This window comes from Primulina huaijiensis, chromosome 5, assembly GCF_012295235.1.
Source record: "Primulina huaijiensis isolate GDHJ02 chromosome 5, ASM1229523v2, whole genome shotgun sequence".
Lineage (NCBI taxonomy): Eukaryota > Viridiplantae > Streptophyta > Magnoliopsida > Lamiales > Gesneriaceae > Primulina > Primulina huaijiensis.
Genome location: NC_133310.1, coordinates 6,158,903 through 6,178,954, shown reverse-complemented (window position 1 = coordinate 6,178,954; position 20,052 = coordinate 6,158,903). Strand labels below are relative to the sequence as shown.

At 33.8% G+C, this 20,052-nt stretch overlaps 2 protein-coding genes across 2 annotated transcripts in view; one reads left to right on the top strand and one right to left on the bottom strand.

The window, feature by feature from the left end:
- Window positions 1-20,052, top strand: part of LOC140976550 (uncharacterized) — a 52,491-nt gene that overhangs the window by 30,642 nt on the left and 1,797 nt on the right. Inside the window, exons 4-8 of the mRNA XM_073440781.1 lie at window positions 11,034-11,278; window positions 11,446-11,646; window positions 11,733-11,840; window positions 12,059-12,166; window positions 12,283-12,369. Of these exons, the coding sequence (XP_073296882.1) occupies window positions 11,034-11,278; window positions 11,446-11,646; window positions 11,733-11,840; window positions 12,059-12,101 (597 nt within the window). The 3' untranslated portion in view covers window positions 12,102-12,166; window positions 12,283-12,369. The remainder of the gene's footprint in view (window positions 1-11,033; window positions 11,279-11,445; window positions 11,647-11,732; window positions 11,841-12,058; window positions 12,167-12,282; window positions 12,370-20,052) is intronic.
- The window catches only part of LOC140977585 (ras-related protein Rab5A-like), a 23,873-nt gene continuing 19,500 nt past the window's right edge, over window positions 15,680-20,052 (bottom strand). Inside the window, exon 7 of the mRNA XM_073442342.1 lies at window positions 15,680-15,714. Within this exon, the coding sequence (XP_073298443.1) occupies window positions 15,680-15,714 (35 nt within the window). The remainder of the gene's footprint in view (window positions 15,715-20,052) is intronic.

The window sequence follows — 20,052 nt, the reverse complement described above, 5'->3', positions numbered from 1 at the left end:
GTTTCCAACCAATTCAATATCCTAAAAAGGATAAGAAAAGAAAAAGACTTCCTTTTAAAAAGAAAAAACATTATTTTAAAGACAAAAATAAAACAAAGAAATATTTTAAGAAAAGGTCTAAACGGACTATAAAAAATAACGATCAAAATAAAGTTCCAGTATGCTGGAAATGTGGGAAAATAGGATATAAAGCCAATAAGTGTTATGTCAAGAAAAAGATCAATAATCTTAATATAAATAATGATTTAAAAGAATCATTAATAAATATTCTTCTTAATAAAGAAGAAAATTTAAAACAAAAAGATTTTTATATTAACATTATTGATGATGAATTATCTGAATATTCTAATAGTGATTCAGATGATGATTCTGAAATGTCAGAAAATAAAATTTGTAATCCAGATTGTGACTGTGATACGTGTCTCATAAATTTTATGGGATTAGAAATAAATGTTATATCAAATGAAGAAACTTTCCTTTTAGATCTTATAGATCAGATAAAAGATCCTATAGAAAAAGAAAAGCTATAGAACATTATTTGAATATGGTAAATCAAAAAGCTACTAAACTTGTACATAAAACAGTACAAGAACAAGAACTATATTCTTATAATAAAATATTAGAAAAAAAGCCAAACAAAAGGAAAGAGAACCTACTATCTCTGAATTAAAGGGAGAGATAGATCAAATAAAATTTGAGATAAAATATTTAAAAGAAAGAGTAAATACTCTTAGTCTTATTAATAATCATATCTGGGAAAAGGATTCTACTTCTGATGAAGAAGAAGAGAATGAAAAAAATATTTTATCTAAAGAAGATAATGAAATAAATCAATTGATATGGGTCAATAAAATTGATCAAATTATTTCTCAAAAGTGGTACTCAAAAGTAACACTTAGTATTAATAAAAAATTTAAAATTACTATAGAAGCACTTTTAGATACAGGAGCTAATGTAAATTGCATTAGTGAAGGAATTATTCCTTCTAAATATTATAAAAAAAACTACTCAATTTATAACAGCTGCTAATAAGCAACCTCTTATAGTTAATTACAAATTGTCTGATGTGGCAATATGTAATTCAGGAGTTTGTCTTAATACTTCTTTTATTCTTATTAAAAATATTTCTACTCCTATTATATTAGGAACACCTTTTTTCCAAATGTTGTTTGCTATTAAAAAAATTAATGAAAAAGATTTATATACCAAAATAAAAGGTAATGATTCGTTTTTTCCATTTACTACTATACCAGTATCAAAATCCATTAATATATTACAAAAAAATAGTAACTAATAAAGAAAATTTTGTTACTCCATTAAAAGATGAAATTCTTCTTAAAAATATTAAAGAAAAATTAAATTCTGAAAAAATCCAAGAAAAAATAAAAATCATTTCTGACACTATATCTAAAGAGATATGTGTAGATTTTCCAATGCCTTTTGGAACAGGAAAAAACATCAAGTAAGTCTACCTTATACAGATGACTTTACTGATGATAAGATTCCTACTAAAGCAAGATCAATTGCGATGGGGCCTAGATTTTTAAAATATTGTAAGGAAGAAATAGATAGTCTTCTTAAAAAAGAATTAATTAGACCAAGTAATAGTCCTCGGAGTTGCCCAGCATTCTATGTAGAAAATGCAGGTGAGTTAGAAAGAGGAGCTCCTAAACTTGTTATTAATTGTAAACTGCTTAATAAAGCATTAAAATGGATAAAACATCCATTACCAAATAAAAGAGATCAATTAAATAGATTATTTAAATAAAAAATATTTTTTCCATTTGATTTAAAATCAGGGTTTTAATTCTTCTAAAAAAAGAAGATAAATATAAAAAAAATTTTACTGTACCATTTGGACATTATGAATGGAATGTAATGCCATTTGGATTAAAAAAAATGCTCCAATGGAATTTCAAAATATTATGAATGAAATTTATAATTCATATATAGATTATATCATAGTATATATAGATGATGTTCTTATATATTCTAATAATATGAATCAGCATTTTAAACATCTTAATATATTTATTCAAGCTACAAAAAGAGCAGGCTTAGCAGTAAATCATAACAAGGTAAAATTTTTTCAAACTAAGATAAAATTCTTAGGTCATTATATTGACAATGGAATAATGATTCTTATTGAAAGAGCAATTGTTTTGGCAGATAAATTTCCTGATAAAATCATTGATTTAAATCAATTATAAAGATTTCTTGGTAGTCTTAATTATATAGGAGATTTTTATAAAGATCTCGCTCAATACCGTAAATTATTATTCCAAAGGTTGAAGAAAAATCCTCAACCATGGACTAATAGTCACACTTTAGAAATAAAAAAAATAAAAGAAAGAGTTAAAGAACTCTCATGCTTAGCTAGTGCTAATCCTGAAGCATTTAAAATTGTCGAGACAGACGCATCTGATATTGGATATGGAGGAATACTTAAACAAAAAATAGATAATAATTCTAAAGAAATTCTTGTCAGATATACATCTGGAAATTGGAACGATACACAAAAAAATTATTCAACCATAAAGAAATAAATTCTTTCTATTGTTAAATGTATTACAAAATTTGAAAGTGAAATTTTAAAAAAGAAGTTTTTATTAAGAGTTGACTGCAAATCTGCTAAAGATATTCTTTTAAAAGATGTTAAAGTTATAGCATCCAAACAAATATTTGCTAGATGGTAAGCCATATTAGCATGTTTTGATTTTGATATTGAACATATCTCTGGAAAATCTAATTTTTTACCATATTTCCTAACTAGAGAATTTTTGCAGGGATCAACCTTAGAAAACAGTACTCAAAAGGCCAGCAACATGCAAGAAGCCAATGAATAAACCACCTTTTAAAAAGGGGTACAAATGTTCCTCAAACTAATGAGACTACTGAAGAGGAAAAATTTGATCCGATAAAAGATATTACAGCATATGATATTCATTATTATAATATGCAATATTTGCTTTAAGGGTTCTAAAGAAGTACTCAAATATCCTTATTTACTTTCAGGATACCTTAATTGTTGTCCTATAGACAAAGATCTAAAAGGTCTATCACCTATCTATATAGCTCAAATCTATTTAATTAAAGATTTGCAACCTATAATGGTAAGAAAAAATAGAGATTATTTTGAAACAATTTTAGTCGAGACTGGCTCGGTTGAAATTAAACATATGGATCGAAATCGTGATTTTTCCTTTTCTAAAATGATCATCAAGAAAATTATTCCAGCTGCCAATTGTGGTTTACCTCTTGGGCAAGCCCGAAAATTAAATACCTTTCAGGCAATGCCAAATATGTTCAATTATCATGATTATATCATGGCTTGGGATGCTATTCTTATATATGAAAATTATCAACGAAAACATTCCTGGTGGATAAAATTTCATCTAGATGATATTAATCAGTTTATCCCCACTTGGATTAAAATCTTCTTTTTCTCTTGGGGGGTAATGTCATCCATCCTTCCTCGAAATGTTAAAAGCATGTGGAATAAGTTTCAACAAGCCAATACCCAATTCGATGGATTAACAGCCATTCTCCAATTTGCTATCAATTATAATGTTCCCTGGATCATAAGATGGGAATATGGATTACAAGACCAGGCTAAAGATAAATTGAAAATAAAATTTGTTCCTACTATCATAGTTAAGAAGATTTTAATAAAATGGTGGGGAAAAGAGGACTTCTTTGCCGAAGGAAAAGTTTATGATCGACAATGAGTCATTGCTCTCGGACTAGCTAAAGAAAATATGAAAAATCTAAATAAAGATATTCCTACACAGGCCACATTGCTCAAAGAATTATTTCGGCATTTGGACAAAGATACTATTATTTCTATATATACATAAGTATTTGGAGAAAAATCTCAGATATCAATACAAGCATCAACTTCCTCAAAAGGAAAAGATAAAATTGAAGAGGATACAACTATGATAGATCAAGAACAAGATGCTCAAGACTCTTATGAGGAGGATGATCTTTTTGCATTATTGAATGCATAAAGCAGATGATTTCGAGTTATTGGATTTGTGACTAAAAGGTCAATTGTAATAATTGTGGTTTGAATTATTGTATTTGTAATCCTATCTATTATATTTGCGTGTAAGTTTTTTATTAGTAGTAGTACTGTATATAGTCGATGTACTATTTTCATTTCTTGTCTATTTAAGAAGTGGATGCTCTTTGTGCTCCACACGCAGAAAAAACTTCTATTCTCTCTAAATAATAATTTGATATTTCGAGCAATCTCTTCAGAGTTCTTCAGTACAATTTCATCTCTCAACCTTTAGAATAATGTAAGTTTATGTCTTTTGAATTTCATTACATATATGATCCACCTTTTGATTTCATCATGCCTTCTGCAAATTATCTTTTAAAACTAAAAAAGAAGATTAAATTAATAAAAATTCGAATTGAATTTTTTCAAAATCAATTAAAAGATCCAGAAATCAATCCTGTTTATAAACAGTGGTTTACTAATCCAAGTTTAGAAAGATCTAAGCTTGCCTTAAAGGCTTTTGAGAAGCAAAGTTCACAACTTGCTGCTTAAAGTGGTATCAGAGCCTTCATAGTGAAGGAATTCTCTTATTCAAAAGGAAAGAAGGTATTTTTACCTGGGAGCAATCCTTAAGTCAGGTATCTAGAAAGCCTGTAAAGCCTAAAGGGTAAGGTAAGAGTAAATTCTTGACAGTATCTACTCTATTTTCTTATGGATAAGATAAAAATATCATTTACTAAGAAGAAATCTTCTAGTATTAGTAATAATAAAAACAAAGAATTAATTATTTCCGAAAATTTTGAGAAAAATATTCAAGACTGGAAATTACCAGCATCTTCTAATATGAAGATTTATAGATCCGAGAGTTTTAATTTTAAATCTGATTATGTCATAAAAACTATAGAAGAAGCAATCCCATTAAAAGGAGGATATGATTCATTTAGTTTGCTATCCCAAAAGCTTGTGAATATTCATAAGCAATCATACAAATTTATGCATTTAGATATGATTCAGGTAGGTTTAAAACCTCTTGCAAGACTAGGTTTAAATACTTCTGCTTTAATTATTGTCAGAGATCAGAGACATAATAAATTTGAAGATTCCTTATTAGGAATAATAGAATCCTCATTATGTGAAGGACCAATACATTTTAGTTGTTTTCCTAATTTTCCAATATCTCTTTCTGATCCAAATATCATAAAAGCACTCACTCTGAATATAAAGACTGAAGCCTTTGATATGATAAATGGAACAGAAAATGTTTTTCTATTATATAGAATTTGTTATAAAGTAATGAATTCAACTATTTCTAATTTTAGAATAAATGCTAATCAAATTAGTTCAAAAAGAGGAGAAACTACTCTTTTTATAACTGATATTAATAAAAGTAATATCATGATTCCTAAAACAATTAATTGTAGTCAAGTCACTCTTCCAGAAATCTGAAAAATGGAGAATATTACTCCATCTCTTAAAGAAAAAACTAGAAAATTAGAAAGTATTGTTCAATATGTAGATGGTGATGTTGAAATAAAATTCTCATCTCAAAGACATCTACGAATTAAACTACCTGAAGAAAGTAGAAATTCTACTTCTTCTATATCTGATTTTGAAAAAATAAATATATCAGGTATTCAAAAAACCAATGAAAATATATCTCAACCTGAATATAAAGTTGATCTTCCTGAATCTAGTAATTCTAGATTTCGAAGAAGTTATTCTGTTAATAACAGAAGAAGTTCTCCAACCTTTTCTGATATGGGTTATAACGTTATGGTCATTAATAATAACACTTTGATTCAGAAAAGTTTAAATAAAATAAAAAATCAAAATAAGAAAAAATGGTTTTTAAGTTGTTTAAATGCAAAACAACAATCTTTATATTCTTTAAGATATGAAGAATGGGTAAAAGAAACTAAATAAAATTTAGATTTTTTCAAATGAATGGAAAAATTATATTTTCCAAAAAGAAGTAAAATATTTTCAAATTTTTTAGATGAGTCTTTGATAAATACTCTAGAATCAACATATAAATTATACGTTCATGAAACAGGAGAAGAATCATTTGAGGTTCATCCCCCATTTACTACTTTACAAATTAAAAAGGGTAATAAAGAAATTTATGATGCCCCTATAAAATTTGAATTAGGAAATGGTAATTTTGATCATATAATTAAACAAAATAATTTTACTAATATTACTCTACATTCTTTAAGAAATCAAACTACCAGAATAGAAGAAATTTTATCAAAAACTAAACAAGAAACTTTTGGAGGTGAAAGTTCAAAAACTTTAATGATAAAATCTCCTCCTAATCTTAAAAAAGAAAATTTTCCTTTAAGTTACAAAAAAGATGATGATTTTATGGAAGATCTAATTGACATACTACAAAAAATTAATATAAAAGAAAAAAGTTCTGTTTCGGTAATAACGAAAACTAAACAAATTGATAATTCTTCAAGCTCTTCAGATGAAGAAATGCAAATTAATAAAATGCATAAGGTGTTAATTGTAAAACCTTTATATAAAAAGGCGACACCAATTGATCTTCAAATTGAAGAAAAGAAAGAATACGTTCAATTTAATGGAGAAGCTATTACTGAATGGAATATAGACGGAAAATCTGAATATCAGATAAAATTTTTTATTAAACAGATGTTAATATACTCTTCTTCCGCAAAAATAAAAGGTAATAATGACAGGCAAATTGCTCAAGCTATTATTACTGGTTTTACTGACCAATTTCAAAGTTGGTGGGATTTTTATCTTTCAAAAGAAGCAAAGAATCAAATTCTTAATTCCTCTATAATTGATCTTAATAGAAGAGAAGAATCTGATGTTGTTAATACACTTATTTATATTATTCTATCTAATTTTATTGGAGCTAATGAACTTCAATTAGATAGATCTCAAGAAAATTTAATGAATCTAAGATGTCCAACATTATCTGAATTCAGATGGTATAAAGATGTTTTTATGACAAAAGTTTTAACCAGAAATGATTGCAATGCAAATTTCTGGAAAGAAAAATTTATTTCAGGACTTCTTGTTCTTTTTGCTGAAAAAGTTAAAAATAGATTAAAATCCAAATCTCCAACAAATTTTATAGATTGGAGTTTACTCACTTATAGTGATTTATCTGCAGAAATAACTGCCGAAGGAATAACTCTTTGCAACAATATCAAGTTAAAATGACAACTTGATATGCAAAAAGAAGAAAATCGAAATATTATAGGTGATTTTTGTGAACAAATAGGTTTCCAACCAATTAAATATCCTAAAAGGGATAAGAAAAGAAAAAGATTTCTTTTTAAAAAGAAAAAACATTATTTTAAAGACAAAAATAAAACTAAGAAATATTTTAACAAAAGGTCTAAACAGACTATAAAAAATAATGATCAAAATAAAGTTCCAGTATGCTGGAAATGTGGGAAAATAGGACAAAAAGCCAATAAGTGTTATGTCAAGAAAACGATCAATAATCTTAACATAAATAATGATCTAAAAGAATCATTAATAAATATTCTTCTTAATAAAGAAGAAAATTTCAAACAAAAAGATTTTTATATTAACATTATTGATGATGAATTATCTGAATATTCTAATAGTGATTCAGATGATGGTTTCGAAATATCAGAAAATAAAATTTGTAATCCAGATTGTGACTACGATACGTGTCTCATAAATTTTATGGGATTAGAAATAAATGTTATATCAAATGAAGAAACTTTCATTTTAGATCTTATAGATATATTAAAAGATCCTATAGAAAAAAGAAAAACTATAGAACATTATTTGAATATGGCAAATCAAAAACCTACTAAACTTTTACATAATACAGTACAAGAACAAGAATTATATTTTTATAATAAAATATTAGAAAAAGCCAAACAAAAGGAGTTAAACCACAAGACATGGTATAAGAATAGTATCCCAAGCCTACTAAACTTTTATCCACCAGGAATGTTTTCGTTGAGAATTTTCATATATAAGAATAGTATCCCAAGCAATGATATGATCATAATAATTGAACATATTTGGCATTGCCTAAACTTTATAAATATTTAATTAAATAGCTTTGAGCTATATGGATAGGTGATAGACCTTTTAGATCTTTTTCTATTGGACAACAATTAAGGTATCCTGAAAGTAAATAAGGATATTTGAGTTCTTCTTTAGAACCCTTAAAAACAAATATTGCATTATTATAATAATGAATATAATATGTTGTAATATCTTTTATCGGATCAAATTTTTCCTCTTTAGTAGTCTCATTAGTTTGAGAAACATTTGTACCCTTTTTAAAAGGTGGCTTATTCATTGGCTTCTTGCCTGTTGCTGGCCTTTTGAGGACTGTTTTCCAATGTTGATCCCTGCAAAAATTCTCTGGTTAGGAAATCTAGTAAAGAATTAGATTTTCCAGAGATATGTTCAATATCAAAATCAAAACATGCTAATATGGCTTGGCATCTAGCAAATATTTGTTTGGATGCTATAACTTTAGCATCTTTTAAAAGAATATCTTTAGCAGATTTGCAGTCAACTCTTAATAAAAACTTCTTATTTAAAAGATCACTTTCAAATTTTGTAATACATTTAACAATAGAAAGAATTTCTTTCTTTATGGTTGAATAATTTTTTTGTGTATCGTTCCAATTTCCAGATGTATATCTGACAAGAATTTTTTTAGAATTATTATCTATTTTTTGTTTAAGTATTCCTCCATATCCAATATCAGAGGCGTCTGTCTCGACAATTTTAAATGCTTCAGGATTAGCAATAGCTAAGCATGAGAGTTCTTTAACTCTTTCTTTTATTTTTTGTATTGCTAAAGTGTGACTATTAGCCCATGGCTGGGTATTTTTCTTCAACCTTTGGAATAATAATTTACAATCTTGAGCGAGATCTTTATAAAAATCTCTTATATAATTAAGACTACCAAGAAATCTTTGTAATTGATTTAAATCAGTGATTTTATCAGGAAATTTATCTGCAAAAACAAGTGCTCTTTCAATAGGAATCATTATTCCATTTTCAATATAATGACTTAAGAATTTTATCTTGGTTTGAAAAAATTTTACTTTTTATGATTTACTGCTAAGCCTACTTTTTGCTTCTCAAAATCCTTTAAGGCAAGCTTAGATCTTTCTAAACTTGGATTAGTAAACCACTATTTATAAACATGATTTATCTCTGGATTTTTTAATTGATTTTGAAGAAATTCAATTCGAATTTTTATTAATTTAATCTTCTTTTTTAGTTTTAAAAGATAATTTGCAGAAGGCATGATGAAATCAAAAGGTGGATCATATATGTAATGAAATTCAAAAGACATAAACTTACATTATTCTAAAGGTTGAGAGATGAAATTGTACTGAAGAACTCTAAAGAGATTGCTCGAAATATCAAACTATTATTTAGAGAGAATAGAAGTTTTTTCTGCGTGTGGAGCACGAAGAGCATTCATTTCTTAAATAGACAAGAAATGAAAATAGTACATCCACTATATACAGTACTACTACTAATAAAAAAACTGACACGTAAATATAATAGATAGGATTAAAAACACAATAATTCAAACCACAATTATTACAATTGACCTTTTAGTCACAAATCCAATAACTCGAAATCATCTGCTTTATGCATTCAATAATGCAAAAAGATCATCCTCCTCATAAGAGTCTTGAGCATCTTGTTCTTGATCTATCATAGTTGTATCCTCTTCAATTTTATCTTTTCCTTTTGAGGAAGTTGATGCTTGTGTTGATATCTGAGATTTTTCTCCAAATACTTATGTATACATGGAAGTAATAGTATCTTTGTTCAAATGCTGAAATAATTCTTTGAGCAATGTGGCCTGTGTAGCAATATCTTTATTTAGATTTTTCATAGTTTCTTTAGCTGGTTCGAGAGCAATGACTCATTGTCGATCATAAACTTTTCCTTCGGCAAAGAAGTCCTCTTTTCCCCACCATTTTATTAAAATTTTCTTAACTAAGATAGTAGGAACAAATTTTATTTTCAATTTATCTTTAGTCTGGTCTTGTAATCCATATTCCCATCTTATGATCCAGGGAACATTATAATTGATAGCAAATTGGAGAATGGCTGTTAATCCATCGAATTGGGTATTGGCTTGTTGAAACTTATTCCATATGCTTTTAACATTTCGAGGAAGGATGGATGACATTAACATGATGCTTATATACAAGAAAAGCGGGAGGGTAATATGAAAATTGAAAGGACAAAAGATGGTATACTTACAAAAGCACTTGAGACTGAAGAACATGCTGGGCATGTGAGAGGTATTGGAGGTCATATCACTCCAACGATATATTTCAATGTTGGTAGAAAATGGAAGTGTTCTGATGTTGCGAAGGATATAATCACTGAGCATAAAAGGAGTTGATGGAAGCAAAGAAGAAAATTTCAGAACAAGATACACGTATAAAAAAAGTTGAAGCAATTGTGTATAAAAGTGGTGCATGTGACATGTCGATCGATGACAAAGACAATTGCTCAGTGAAGTTAAATCAAATGAATGAAAGCGACATGAAAAATGAGGATGTTGAGCTGTAGATTGTTAGCAAATTTGATGTTTTAAAGGTATAACAGTAGCTGTAGTTAATGTATTAATAACGTAACAGAGTAAGTAAAATTTATTGACATGACTACTTTTATTTTAGGGTAAACAAGTTGCATTGACTTTGGAAGGTAGCAGAAATATTGTTGCATATGGTACAGTTGTTTGTGTCGATGGACAACATAAATTGATTCATGGTGTTCCGTTACCCCATAATTGCATAAGGGTCTCCATTGATGAAGCAGTGGACAAATCAACACCTTTGCCAGTTCCAATTCCTAGTGAATGTGAAACTATTGGTGATGCCGTAGCAACACTTGTCGCTTGACCAGAACACTGGAATGTGAAGCAAGATGAGGTACATGTGATATTATATTGCAAATTAAATTGTCAAAAAAATTCTTTATTCATTCTATCTAATATGTTTACATTTGCAATTATTAGAAGGCCGAAAGGAAGAAAATTGAACAGTCAATAAAGAAACAACATTTGTCAGCAAGTGTCCCAAGATCATTACATATGCTATATTGTTATAGAAAGCGTGCTCTTGATGAAGGAAGATACATATCAATGATTTTAGATCATGATGTATTTGAAGATGATTATAAACTTATTTTGCACCTTGAGGACATCATTCCTTTATATCATTTGGAGCCAATTTCCGCCAATTGTGTAGTTGGCTACATATGGTAAGTGATTTGATTTCAGTTATATCAGCAAATTATTTTTCCAAAATTCTGTTTTACTGCCATTATAATGAACCTGGAATCTGATTTGTTATAACAGAAAATTATGTGCCACCATTTTGTCTTGTTCACATTATTGTTTAGTATGCTAATTATGTTTGCAATGGCAGGCATCTTTACAAAAAGCTGTTGAAAGATAAAAAGATGAAGAGATTCAGATTTGTCAATCCACATAGCATTCCATATGTGAAAAAAAATACACAGGACAAAACAGGTAAGCTTGAAAGGTTGAATAAAAATGCAAGTGTTTTAGCATATAGGCTCAGTGGTGCATCAGTGGATCGATTAGTTTTTGTGCCGTGTAATGTTGGGTGAGTAAGAATTACAATATCACTTTCAACTGCTTCATTTCGAAAACTTATTGAATTTTATGCATTGATTATGCATTTGTACGTAGTTTTCATTGTATTCTCACTGTCATTGAACCTTACAATGAGGTTATTTATTTGTTGGATTCCCTATATCATCGCATTCGCAATGAGGACTTGAAATATGTAGTGGAAATGTGAGTTAATATTCTTTTTTTATTAAGAATTTAATTTAGTCAATAAAAAAATCATATATCAATTATTATTAATGTATGAAGGGCCTTGAGATCGTTTAATTCAAACAAAGGAAGGAAGAAAAAATGCTTTGCAGTAAGTGGGAAAGATATGTGTAATTTATGTTTAACAACTTTAATGCGTATATTTTTACTTAAAAATTTCTTTCTAATTACCATAGCCTTCTCGACAACCAGATGCAAAACATTGTGTTTATTATGTGATGAGATTTATGAGACAAATTATTGAAGAAATTTCAACTATCGAGAGAGATTCACTACGATCAATAGTAATAATATATTGCTTCTTTAAAATAATTACATGATTTATTTTAACATTTTGCAAATTCAGTAATGATTCTTTTTTTAGTAACATAATTTGTGTGTGTGTGTTCACAATTCACAATTCACAAAATCGGAGTACACTCGCGAAGAAATTGATGAGGTGCGTTCTGAGTTGGCAGAATGTATACAATATCATATTTATGAGTAGGTATGGAATGCTTCCCTCCATAATTCTATGTTTCCCTTTTCATTTCACAATTTTTTGATATCTCTACTTTATTATCTGTAGGAAGGAGCAAGCACGTCTAAGAAAAAGTTTATGGGGTGAAATCTTTCAATTCAATTGTTTTTCCAGTTTTCCTTCTCCGAATGAATGTTTATTTGTGTCACGCCCCGAAACTCGGGATTTGACACCGGCGTTGTTTAACAATCACACCATTGAAACAACCAGCCTCGTAGCATAGTATAAACCGAAAACCAGTTTATTATTCATAACTCCTCAAAAAAACAACTGTCTTTACAACTGAAATAAAATAAATTTGCGGAAACGTCTAATCTAAAATTTTAAATTTCTAAAATTAAAAATAATAATCATGTCCACTAATCACCATCCCCAAAACTGTTCTGATTCTTCTTCTTCTACCTGCTCTTCGGATTTATCTGGGAAAGGTTGTAAGGGGTGAGTATTTTGGGAATACTCAGTAAATGGGGGAATTGTCGAACACCACATAAAAATTTCATATTTTCGAAAATAACATATATTTACAGCATGTTTTTCATAATTTTTAACACTGCAATTTTTCACCTTTCATGGTTTACTGACGTCAGTCCCTAAGTTTTAATCCTCTAAGGGGGCGAGGCCGTAAAACAGTTCTATCCCACTGTTAAGGGCCATATGTTGGAATTCCACCCATTTTCAGGGAATCCTCACAGTGTCTCACAAAAACGTAACAAGATTTAAAAAACGTAGACGGTGTTCGACCGCATTTTTTTCTTTAAAAGAAAAACACATAACCCAAAAATTTAAAACTTTAAAAAAATTTGCCCACTTACCTTAAATTCTTGATGCAAAAATTACGTGAATAATTAGGGTTGCTTGCACAGGAATTTCGAAAATTCCTCTTCAACGGCTGGACGGCGGCAGCGCTTCGCTGTGCTCGAAAATTCCTATGGAGACTAGAGGAGAATTTTCGAAAATTTGCTGTATTCTAAGGTGTGATTTTCGAAAACTAGGGCCCTTCTATTTATAGGAGTTGGCTGCTATCGTGATAGTGCGTTTGAACTGTGAATCAAATCTAAAATCTTGATATATCCGTGATCTAGGTAGATATCCGAAATCTCCTTCTTTTTTTTCCACCTAATTTTCGAAAATCTCATGGTGTATATTGTTAGATTTCGAATTCTAGGGATTTTATTATCTCTTATTTGATCTTTTATCCCGGTATCTCAATATCAACCTAAATCTTAGACATTTATCTGCTTATTTTCAAAATTCCTTCTTTAATTCCTTAGATTGAGATAAATTTATTCCTACCAAAATTTCAAGTTTAAAAATAGATGATATTATCTTAATCTCGAGCTTTATAATTCTGTACACGATAAAATTATCTACACAATTATCTACTCAACTTAGATAACCTTAAAACAAATCTTATATTCTGAATGATTTAAATATTAATATCCAAGATTACACCATCAAATTATTAACCTGATATTAAACTGATATGATCACGATATTACAAAATCCCGGGTTTTACATCCCTCCCTCCTTATGGGAAGTTTCGTCCTCGAAACTTGGGTTGGCTTGGTCTATGAAGAGGTACGGGTATTGGTCCCTCATCCTTTCTTCTAGCTCCCATGTGGCTTCTCTTTCCGTGTGGTTAGACCATTGCACCTTGACGTAAGGAATGATTCGTCGTCTTAGTACTTGATCCTTGGTGTCCACAATTCTAATGGGAACTTCTTCGTATTTCAGCCCTTCTCCCAAGTTACTTTCGATCATGAGTGGTTCTGCTTCCAACACGTGACTTGGGTCCGAGATGTATTTCCGTAGTTGAGACACGTGGAACACGTTGTGTATTCTAGACATGTTTGGTGGCAGTGCCAATCTGTATGCTAGCGTGCCCACTTTTTCCAAAATTTCAAAGGGTCCCACATAACGAGGGTTCAGCTTCCTAGCTTTACTGAATCGGACCACTCCTTTCATAGGCGAGACTTTTACGTAGGCCTTCTCGCCAATATTGAATTCCACTGGCCTTCTTTTCAGGTCTGCCCAACTCTTTTGTCGATCTTGAGCTGCCTTGAGTTTCTCTCGGACTACTGTAACCTTGTCTATTGTTGTCTGTATGAGTTCGGGTCCTACTATTACTTTTTCTCCCACTTCATCCCAATATAATGGTGATCGGCATTTCCTCCCATACAGGGCTTCATATGGAGCCATCCCAATACTGCTGTGATAGCTGTTATTATAAGCAAACTCGATTAATGGTAGGTGATTGCTCCAATTGCTACTGAATTCTAGAGCGCAGGCTCGCAGCATATCTTCCAAAGTTTGAATGGTCCTCTCGGTTTGGCCATCGGTTTGTGGATGATAGGCCGTACTAAGTGTCACTTTTGTTCCCATGGCTCCTTGGAAGCTCTTCCAAAATCGTGAGACGAATCTTGGGTCTCTGTCAGACAGGATGCTCACTGGTACTCCATGAAGTCGTACAATATTATCCATATACAGTGTGGCCAACTTGTCCAGATTGTAGTTCATACAGACGGGTAGGAAGTGTGCGGATTTTGTAAGTCTATCTACGATTACCCATATTCCGTTCTGCCCTTGCCTTGACTTTGGTAACCCTACCACAAAGTCCATGGAGATATGTTCCCATTTCCATTCAGGTATTTCCAGGGGTTGCAATAATCCTCCAGGTCGTTGGTGCTCTGCTTTGACCTGTTGACACACTTGGCATTTAGCGACAAATTCTGCCACGTCTCTTTTCATTCCATTCCACCAAAAATTGCTCTTAAGATCTCTGTACATTTTTGTACTCCCTGGGTGGACTGAAAATTTGGACTTGTGTGCTTCTGACAGTATTTCTTGGCGAAGGTTATCGCTGTCTGGTACACACAGTCGTCCTTTCATCCATAAGACTCCTCTGTCATCGATTTGTAGATCTTGAGACTTCCCACTTTCAACTTGTCCCTTGAGTTTTGTTAGCTCAGGGTCTCGGTCCTGGTTTAACTTTACAGTCTCTTGCAGACATGGCCTCGCGGAGAGTGAGGCCAGGGTGATCTTGCTCTCGTTTTTCCGACTCAGAGCATCGGCCACCTTGTTTGCTTTACCCGGGTGGTAACTGATAGTCAGATCGTAATCCTTCAGAAGTTCGATCCACCGTCTTTGCCTCATGTTAAGTTCCTTTTGGGTGAATAGGTATTTAAGGCTCTGGTGATCTGTGAAAATTTCGCACTTGGCGCCATAGAGATAGTGTCTCCATATTTTTAAGGCAAACACGACTGCTGCTAGCTCCAGATCATGCGTAGGGTAGTTTTGCTCGTGCTGTTTCAACTGCCTCGATGCATAGGCGATCACTCTTCCCTCTTGCATGAGCACGCATCCCAGACCTTCCTTGGATGCGTCACTGTAGATGGTGAATTCTTTATCTTCTGTGGGTAAGATTAGTACTGGCGTGGATGCGAGCTTTTCTTTTAGTGTCTGAAAACTTTTCTCGCAACCTTCGTCCCAGACGAACTTGGAATTCTTCTGAGTGAGTTTCGTCAGTGGTATGGCGATCGAAGAAAAACCTTCGACGAACTTCCTGTAATAACCTGCTAGTCCAAGAAAGCTCCTGATGTCGGTGGCGTTCTTAGGTTTCGGCCACTCTGTAATTGCCTCGACTTTCCTGGGATCCACTGATACTCCTGCTTCAGAGATTACGTGTCCTAAGAAGGATACACTCTTTAGCCAGAACTCACATTTCTTAAACTTAGCATAGAGCTCCTTTTCTCTCAAAGTCTGAAGTGCAATGCGCAGATGCTCTTCGTGATCTCGCTCGTTGGAAGAGTAGACGAGGATGTCGTCAATAAATACTACTATGAACTGATCCAGGAATGGTTTGAAAACTCTGTTCATTAGGTCCATGAAGGCTGCAGGTGCGTTGGTCAGCCCGAAAGGCATCACTGTGAACTCATAATGTCCATATCTTGTCCGAAAAGCTGTTTTGTGGATATCTTCCGCCCTGACCTTCAGTTGGTGGTATCCCGTCCTCAGATCCAGTTTCGAAAAGACTGCGGCTCCTTTAAGCTGATCAAATAGGTCGTCAATCCTCGGGAGGGGGTACTTGTTCTTGACAGTGATCTTGTTTAGTTCTCTATAGTCGATGCACAACCTCATACTCCCATCTTTCTTCTTTACAAAAAGTACTGGTGCTCCCCATGGGGAAACACTAGGTCGAATTTGCTTTTTGTCCAGCAATTCTTGGAGTTGCTCTTTTAGCTCCTTGAGTTCAGCTGGCGCCATCCTGTAAGGTGCTTTAGAAATTGGAGCTGCACCAGGAACCAGATTAATTTCGAATTCAACTTCGCGGTCCGGGACTATCCCTGGGAGTTCTTCTGGAAAAACATCCGGGAACTCACATACTATTGGGATGTCTTCTATCTTTAGTTCGGCCTCTCCTTGCACTTCGCTAACCATTGCTAGGTAGATATCTTCTCCGGATTTCATTGCCTTCCATGCTTGGGAAGCGGAAAGGAGTGATTTCCGTTCCTTGGATTTACCATGATACACGATCTCTTCCTGATTCGGGGTTCGGAGTTTAACTCTTTTCCCTTTACAGTCCACTATTGCATTGTTTTTGGCTAACCAATCCATCCCTAGGATGATGTCGAAGTCGGCCATGACTATTTGTATTAAGTCTGTGCTGAATTTCTGATTACCGATACTGATCAAACAGTCTCTGTGGATCTCGTGAGTTTCGATGGCCTTATTTGTAGGTGTGGCTATTCGAAAAGGTTCGGCTAATAATTCGGGCTTAAGTCCTAGTTTCTTAGCGAGTCTCTTAGATACAAATGAATGCGTGGCACCACAATCAAATAACGCATAAGCAGGCACTTTTTGAATAAGAATGGTACCTGACACGACTTCAGTGGCGTCGTCGGCCTCTTCTTGAGTCATAGCAAAGACCCTGGCATTAGGCTTGCCTTCTTTTGGCTTGTTGGGGTTAGCTCCTGTATTTGGCCCTGTTCCCTTGTTGGGCCCGGCTGCTTGGTTGGCGGCAGTAGGACATTCGGCAATTCGGTGTCCCGCTTTCCCACATCCGAAGCATACTCCACTGTTTCTTCGGCATTCTCCCAGGTGTCGTAAGTGACAAGTTGGGCAAGGCTTAATATCCTGGTAGCTTGAGGTAGGCGAAGGTCCTTTTGATGGTCCACCGGACTGGTTAGGCTTCTTGAAAGTCTGATTACTGCGTGAGGGCTGATTATTCATGGGCCTTTTGTTCTTAAATTCCTTCTCTCTGCGCTGGATGTCAGTTTCAGCTCGGATAGCTGCACCCATTAGATCTGAAAAATTCGCGGGTTGGTAGACTGCTAGGGCCGATTGGATCCTGCTGTTCAATCCCTTTTTAAAACGGTGCAATTTCAAAACTTCGTCCGCCATGATGGCCGGAGCATAAGATCCAAGGGCATTAAACTGGGAGGTGTATTCCACAACCGACATATCCGGAGTTTGAGTGAAGTTTTCAAACTCACTTAGTTTCTGCAGTCTGACCTCGGCCGGAAAATACTGTTTCAGAAAGGCTTCTCGAAATCGCTGCCAAGTCATTGGTCCTGCAGCTGTCATGGCTGGCGAGATTGCTTCCCACCATTTTCCCGCTTTATCTTCTAGGAACGGCACAGTCACGTCCACTTTCAGTGCTTCGGGAACTTCCAATAGTCGCAGCTGCGTCTCTACACTTTTTAGCCAGCTCTGGCTAACTTCAGGGTCAGCAGCTCCACTGAAAGTTGGACATCTATTTTTGCGGAGTGACTCATAGTGGAACTTGATTCCATTTGGTGGTGGAGGTGGTGGTGGCTGATTGACGTTCTGATTTCCCAATCCTTGCAGTGTTGTCGCTACAATGGTGGCTATGGCCATAAGATCAGCTCGGCTTAAGTTGACTGCAGGCGGGGGTCCATTTCCCTGTCCATCCTCCTGTCTACCTTCACGGTCGGTATTAGCGTAACGCGGGTTGCGGTTCTGTCTCGGGGGTCTGCCGGCCATTTCCTACAATCGTATCGCAAGTTCTAAGAATTTGTACGAGTAAAGTTCATACAATAGATTGTGCTGAAATAAATTGAAATCAATGAACCAAATAAAACAAATTTTTATTGATTTCTCAAAAGAACTAAAATGAACATGACCAATCTAAAAGAATTAAAAGTCGTACTGAATAAAATAGCAACAACGGAAAAGTAAAATAAACTCCTAGAACAAAATCACTAAGACATCCTAGCCTAATCCTCTATCTCTCCATCCCCAATGGCTGCTATAGGCTCCTCAATCTCTATCGGCTCTTCCTCTTCCGGTTCTTCCTCCGGCTCTCCTTCCTGAAGTAGCTCTACCATATGAGTGAGATGGGCATTCTCTGCATTAAGCTGGGCCACTTGTGTCTTCCATCCCTGAACGTCTGCCTCTGCCTCGTCCAACATATCAATGGTAAGCTGGTGGCGCAGTTCGTAATCCCTCTTATTCTGCTTGATCTTGTTCTTCAGTACCTCACCCTGTTGAGCCAGATGATGGTTCACCTTTGAAATGCTGTTTATAGCCTCACTTAAATTCTCCAGTCTCTTTTTGCTCCTGGCATTTTGCTGTTTTTCTTCTTCTAATTCCTTTCGGTATCGGTCGATGTCTTCGTGCAGCTTTCTCTCTCGATGCAAGCCGTGTTCTATGCCATCCCTCAAGTCCATGTTATCTCCTCTTACCAACTCTCCCTGGTAGATAGCGTTGTTAAGCTGGGTTCGTATTACCTCCTTCTCTGTGGCTAAGATCGCATTCTCCCGTCTTCTCTCACCTAGTCTGGCTCTAAGGCGCTTTATCAGGCGCGACTGATTATCAATGGCTAGCTGCTTCATGTGGATTGCAGCTTGGGCACGAGTGCGGAATTGGGGAGACATTTCCTGAAAAAAAGAAAAGAAAATGCTCAAAATATCATAAATATGATAAAATATCAGGATAGAGTAAAGTACTGAAAATTAAAAGTTTCTTCGAAAATTCCCAAAATAGAAAGTTTTAAGATAGACATATGGATTCGAAGAGTATATCGAGAGGATTTCAGATCAGTTTACGGGACCGAATTCGGAGTTTCCTACGAAAAAATCGAAGGGCGTACGCTGGCGGGTTGACTCGCTGACTCGGCCGAGTTGACTCGCCGGGTTGACTCGCCGGAGTATGGTCGGAGCAAACGAGTAGGACGGCGACGGGGTGAGGGTCACGGAACCGGTGGTGGCACGGCCAGAATCGGTCGGAAAACTACTTAATTTCGCCGGAACTCGATCAAAATCGACGGGCTCACTTGAATTTGGGCGTTTCCGATCGGTTAATCCGATCCTGCAATTGATTGTTGGGAAAAGTTACCCATACATCGTATATTGTTTGGGTAAATTTAATTGAAAATCGGAGTAGGATTGGTAGGGTAATTGGACGAAATACTTTTCGGGTTAGGGTTCATATGGCAATTTCGTAGATCTGAAATTCCGGTTTCAAACAAACACGAAATCTAAAATTGTTTGAGGGCTTTTCTTCGTCTCATCGAGGCGGTTCGGGAAATGGTCGCCGATCGAAGAAAGGTTACCGGAGGCGGCCGGAATCGGAGGGAACGCGGCGCACGCTAAGGCCTTGTTTGGCCGGAATTTCCGAATTTTTTTTTTT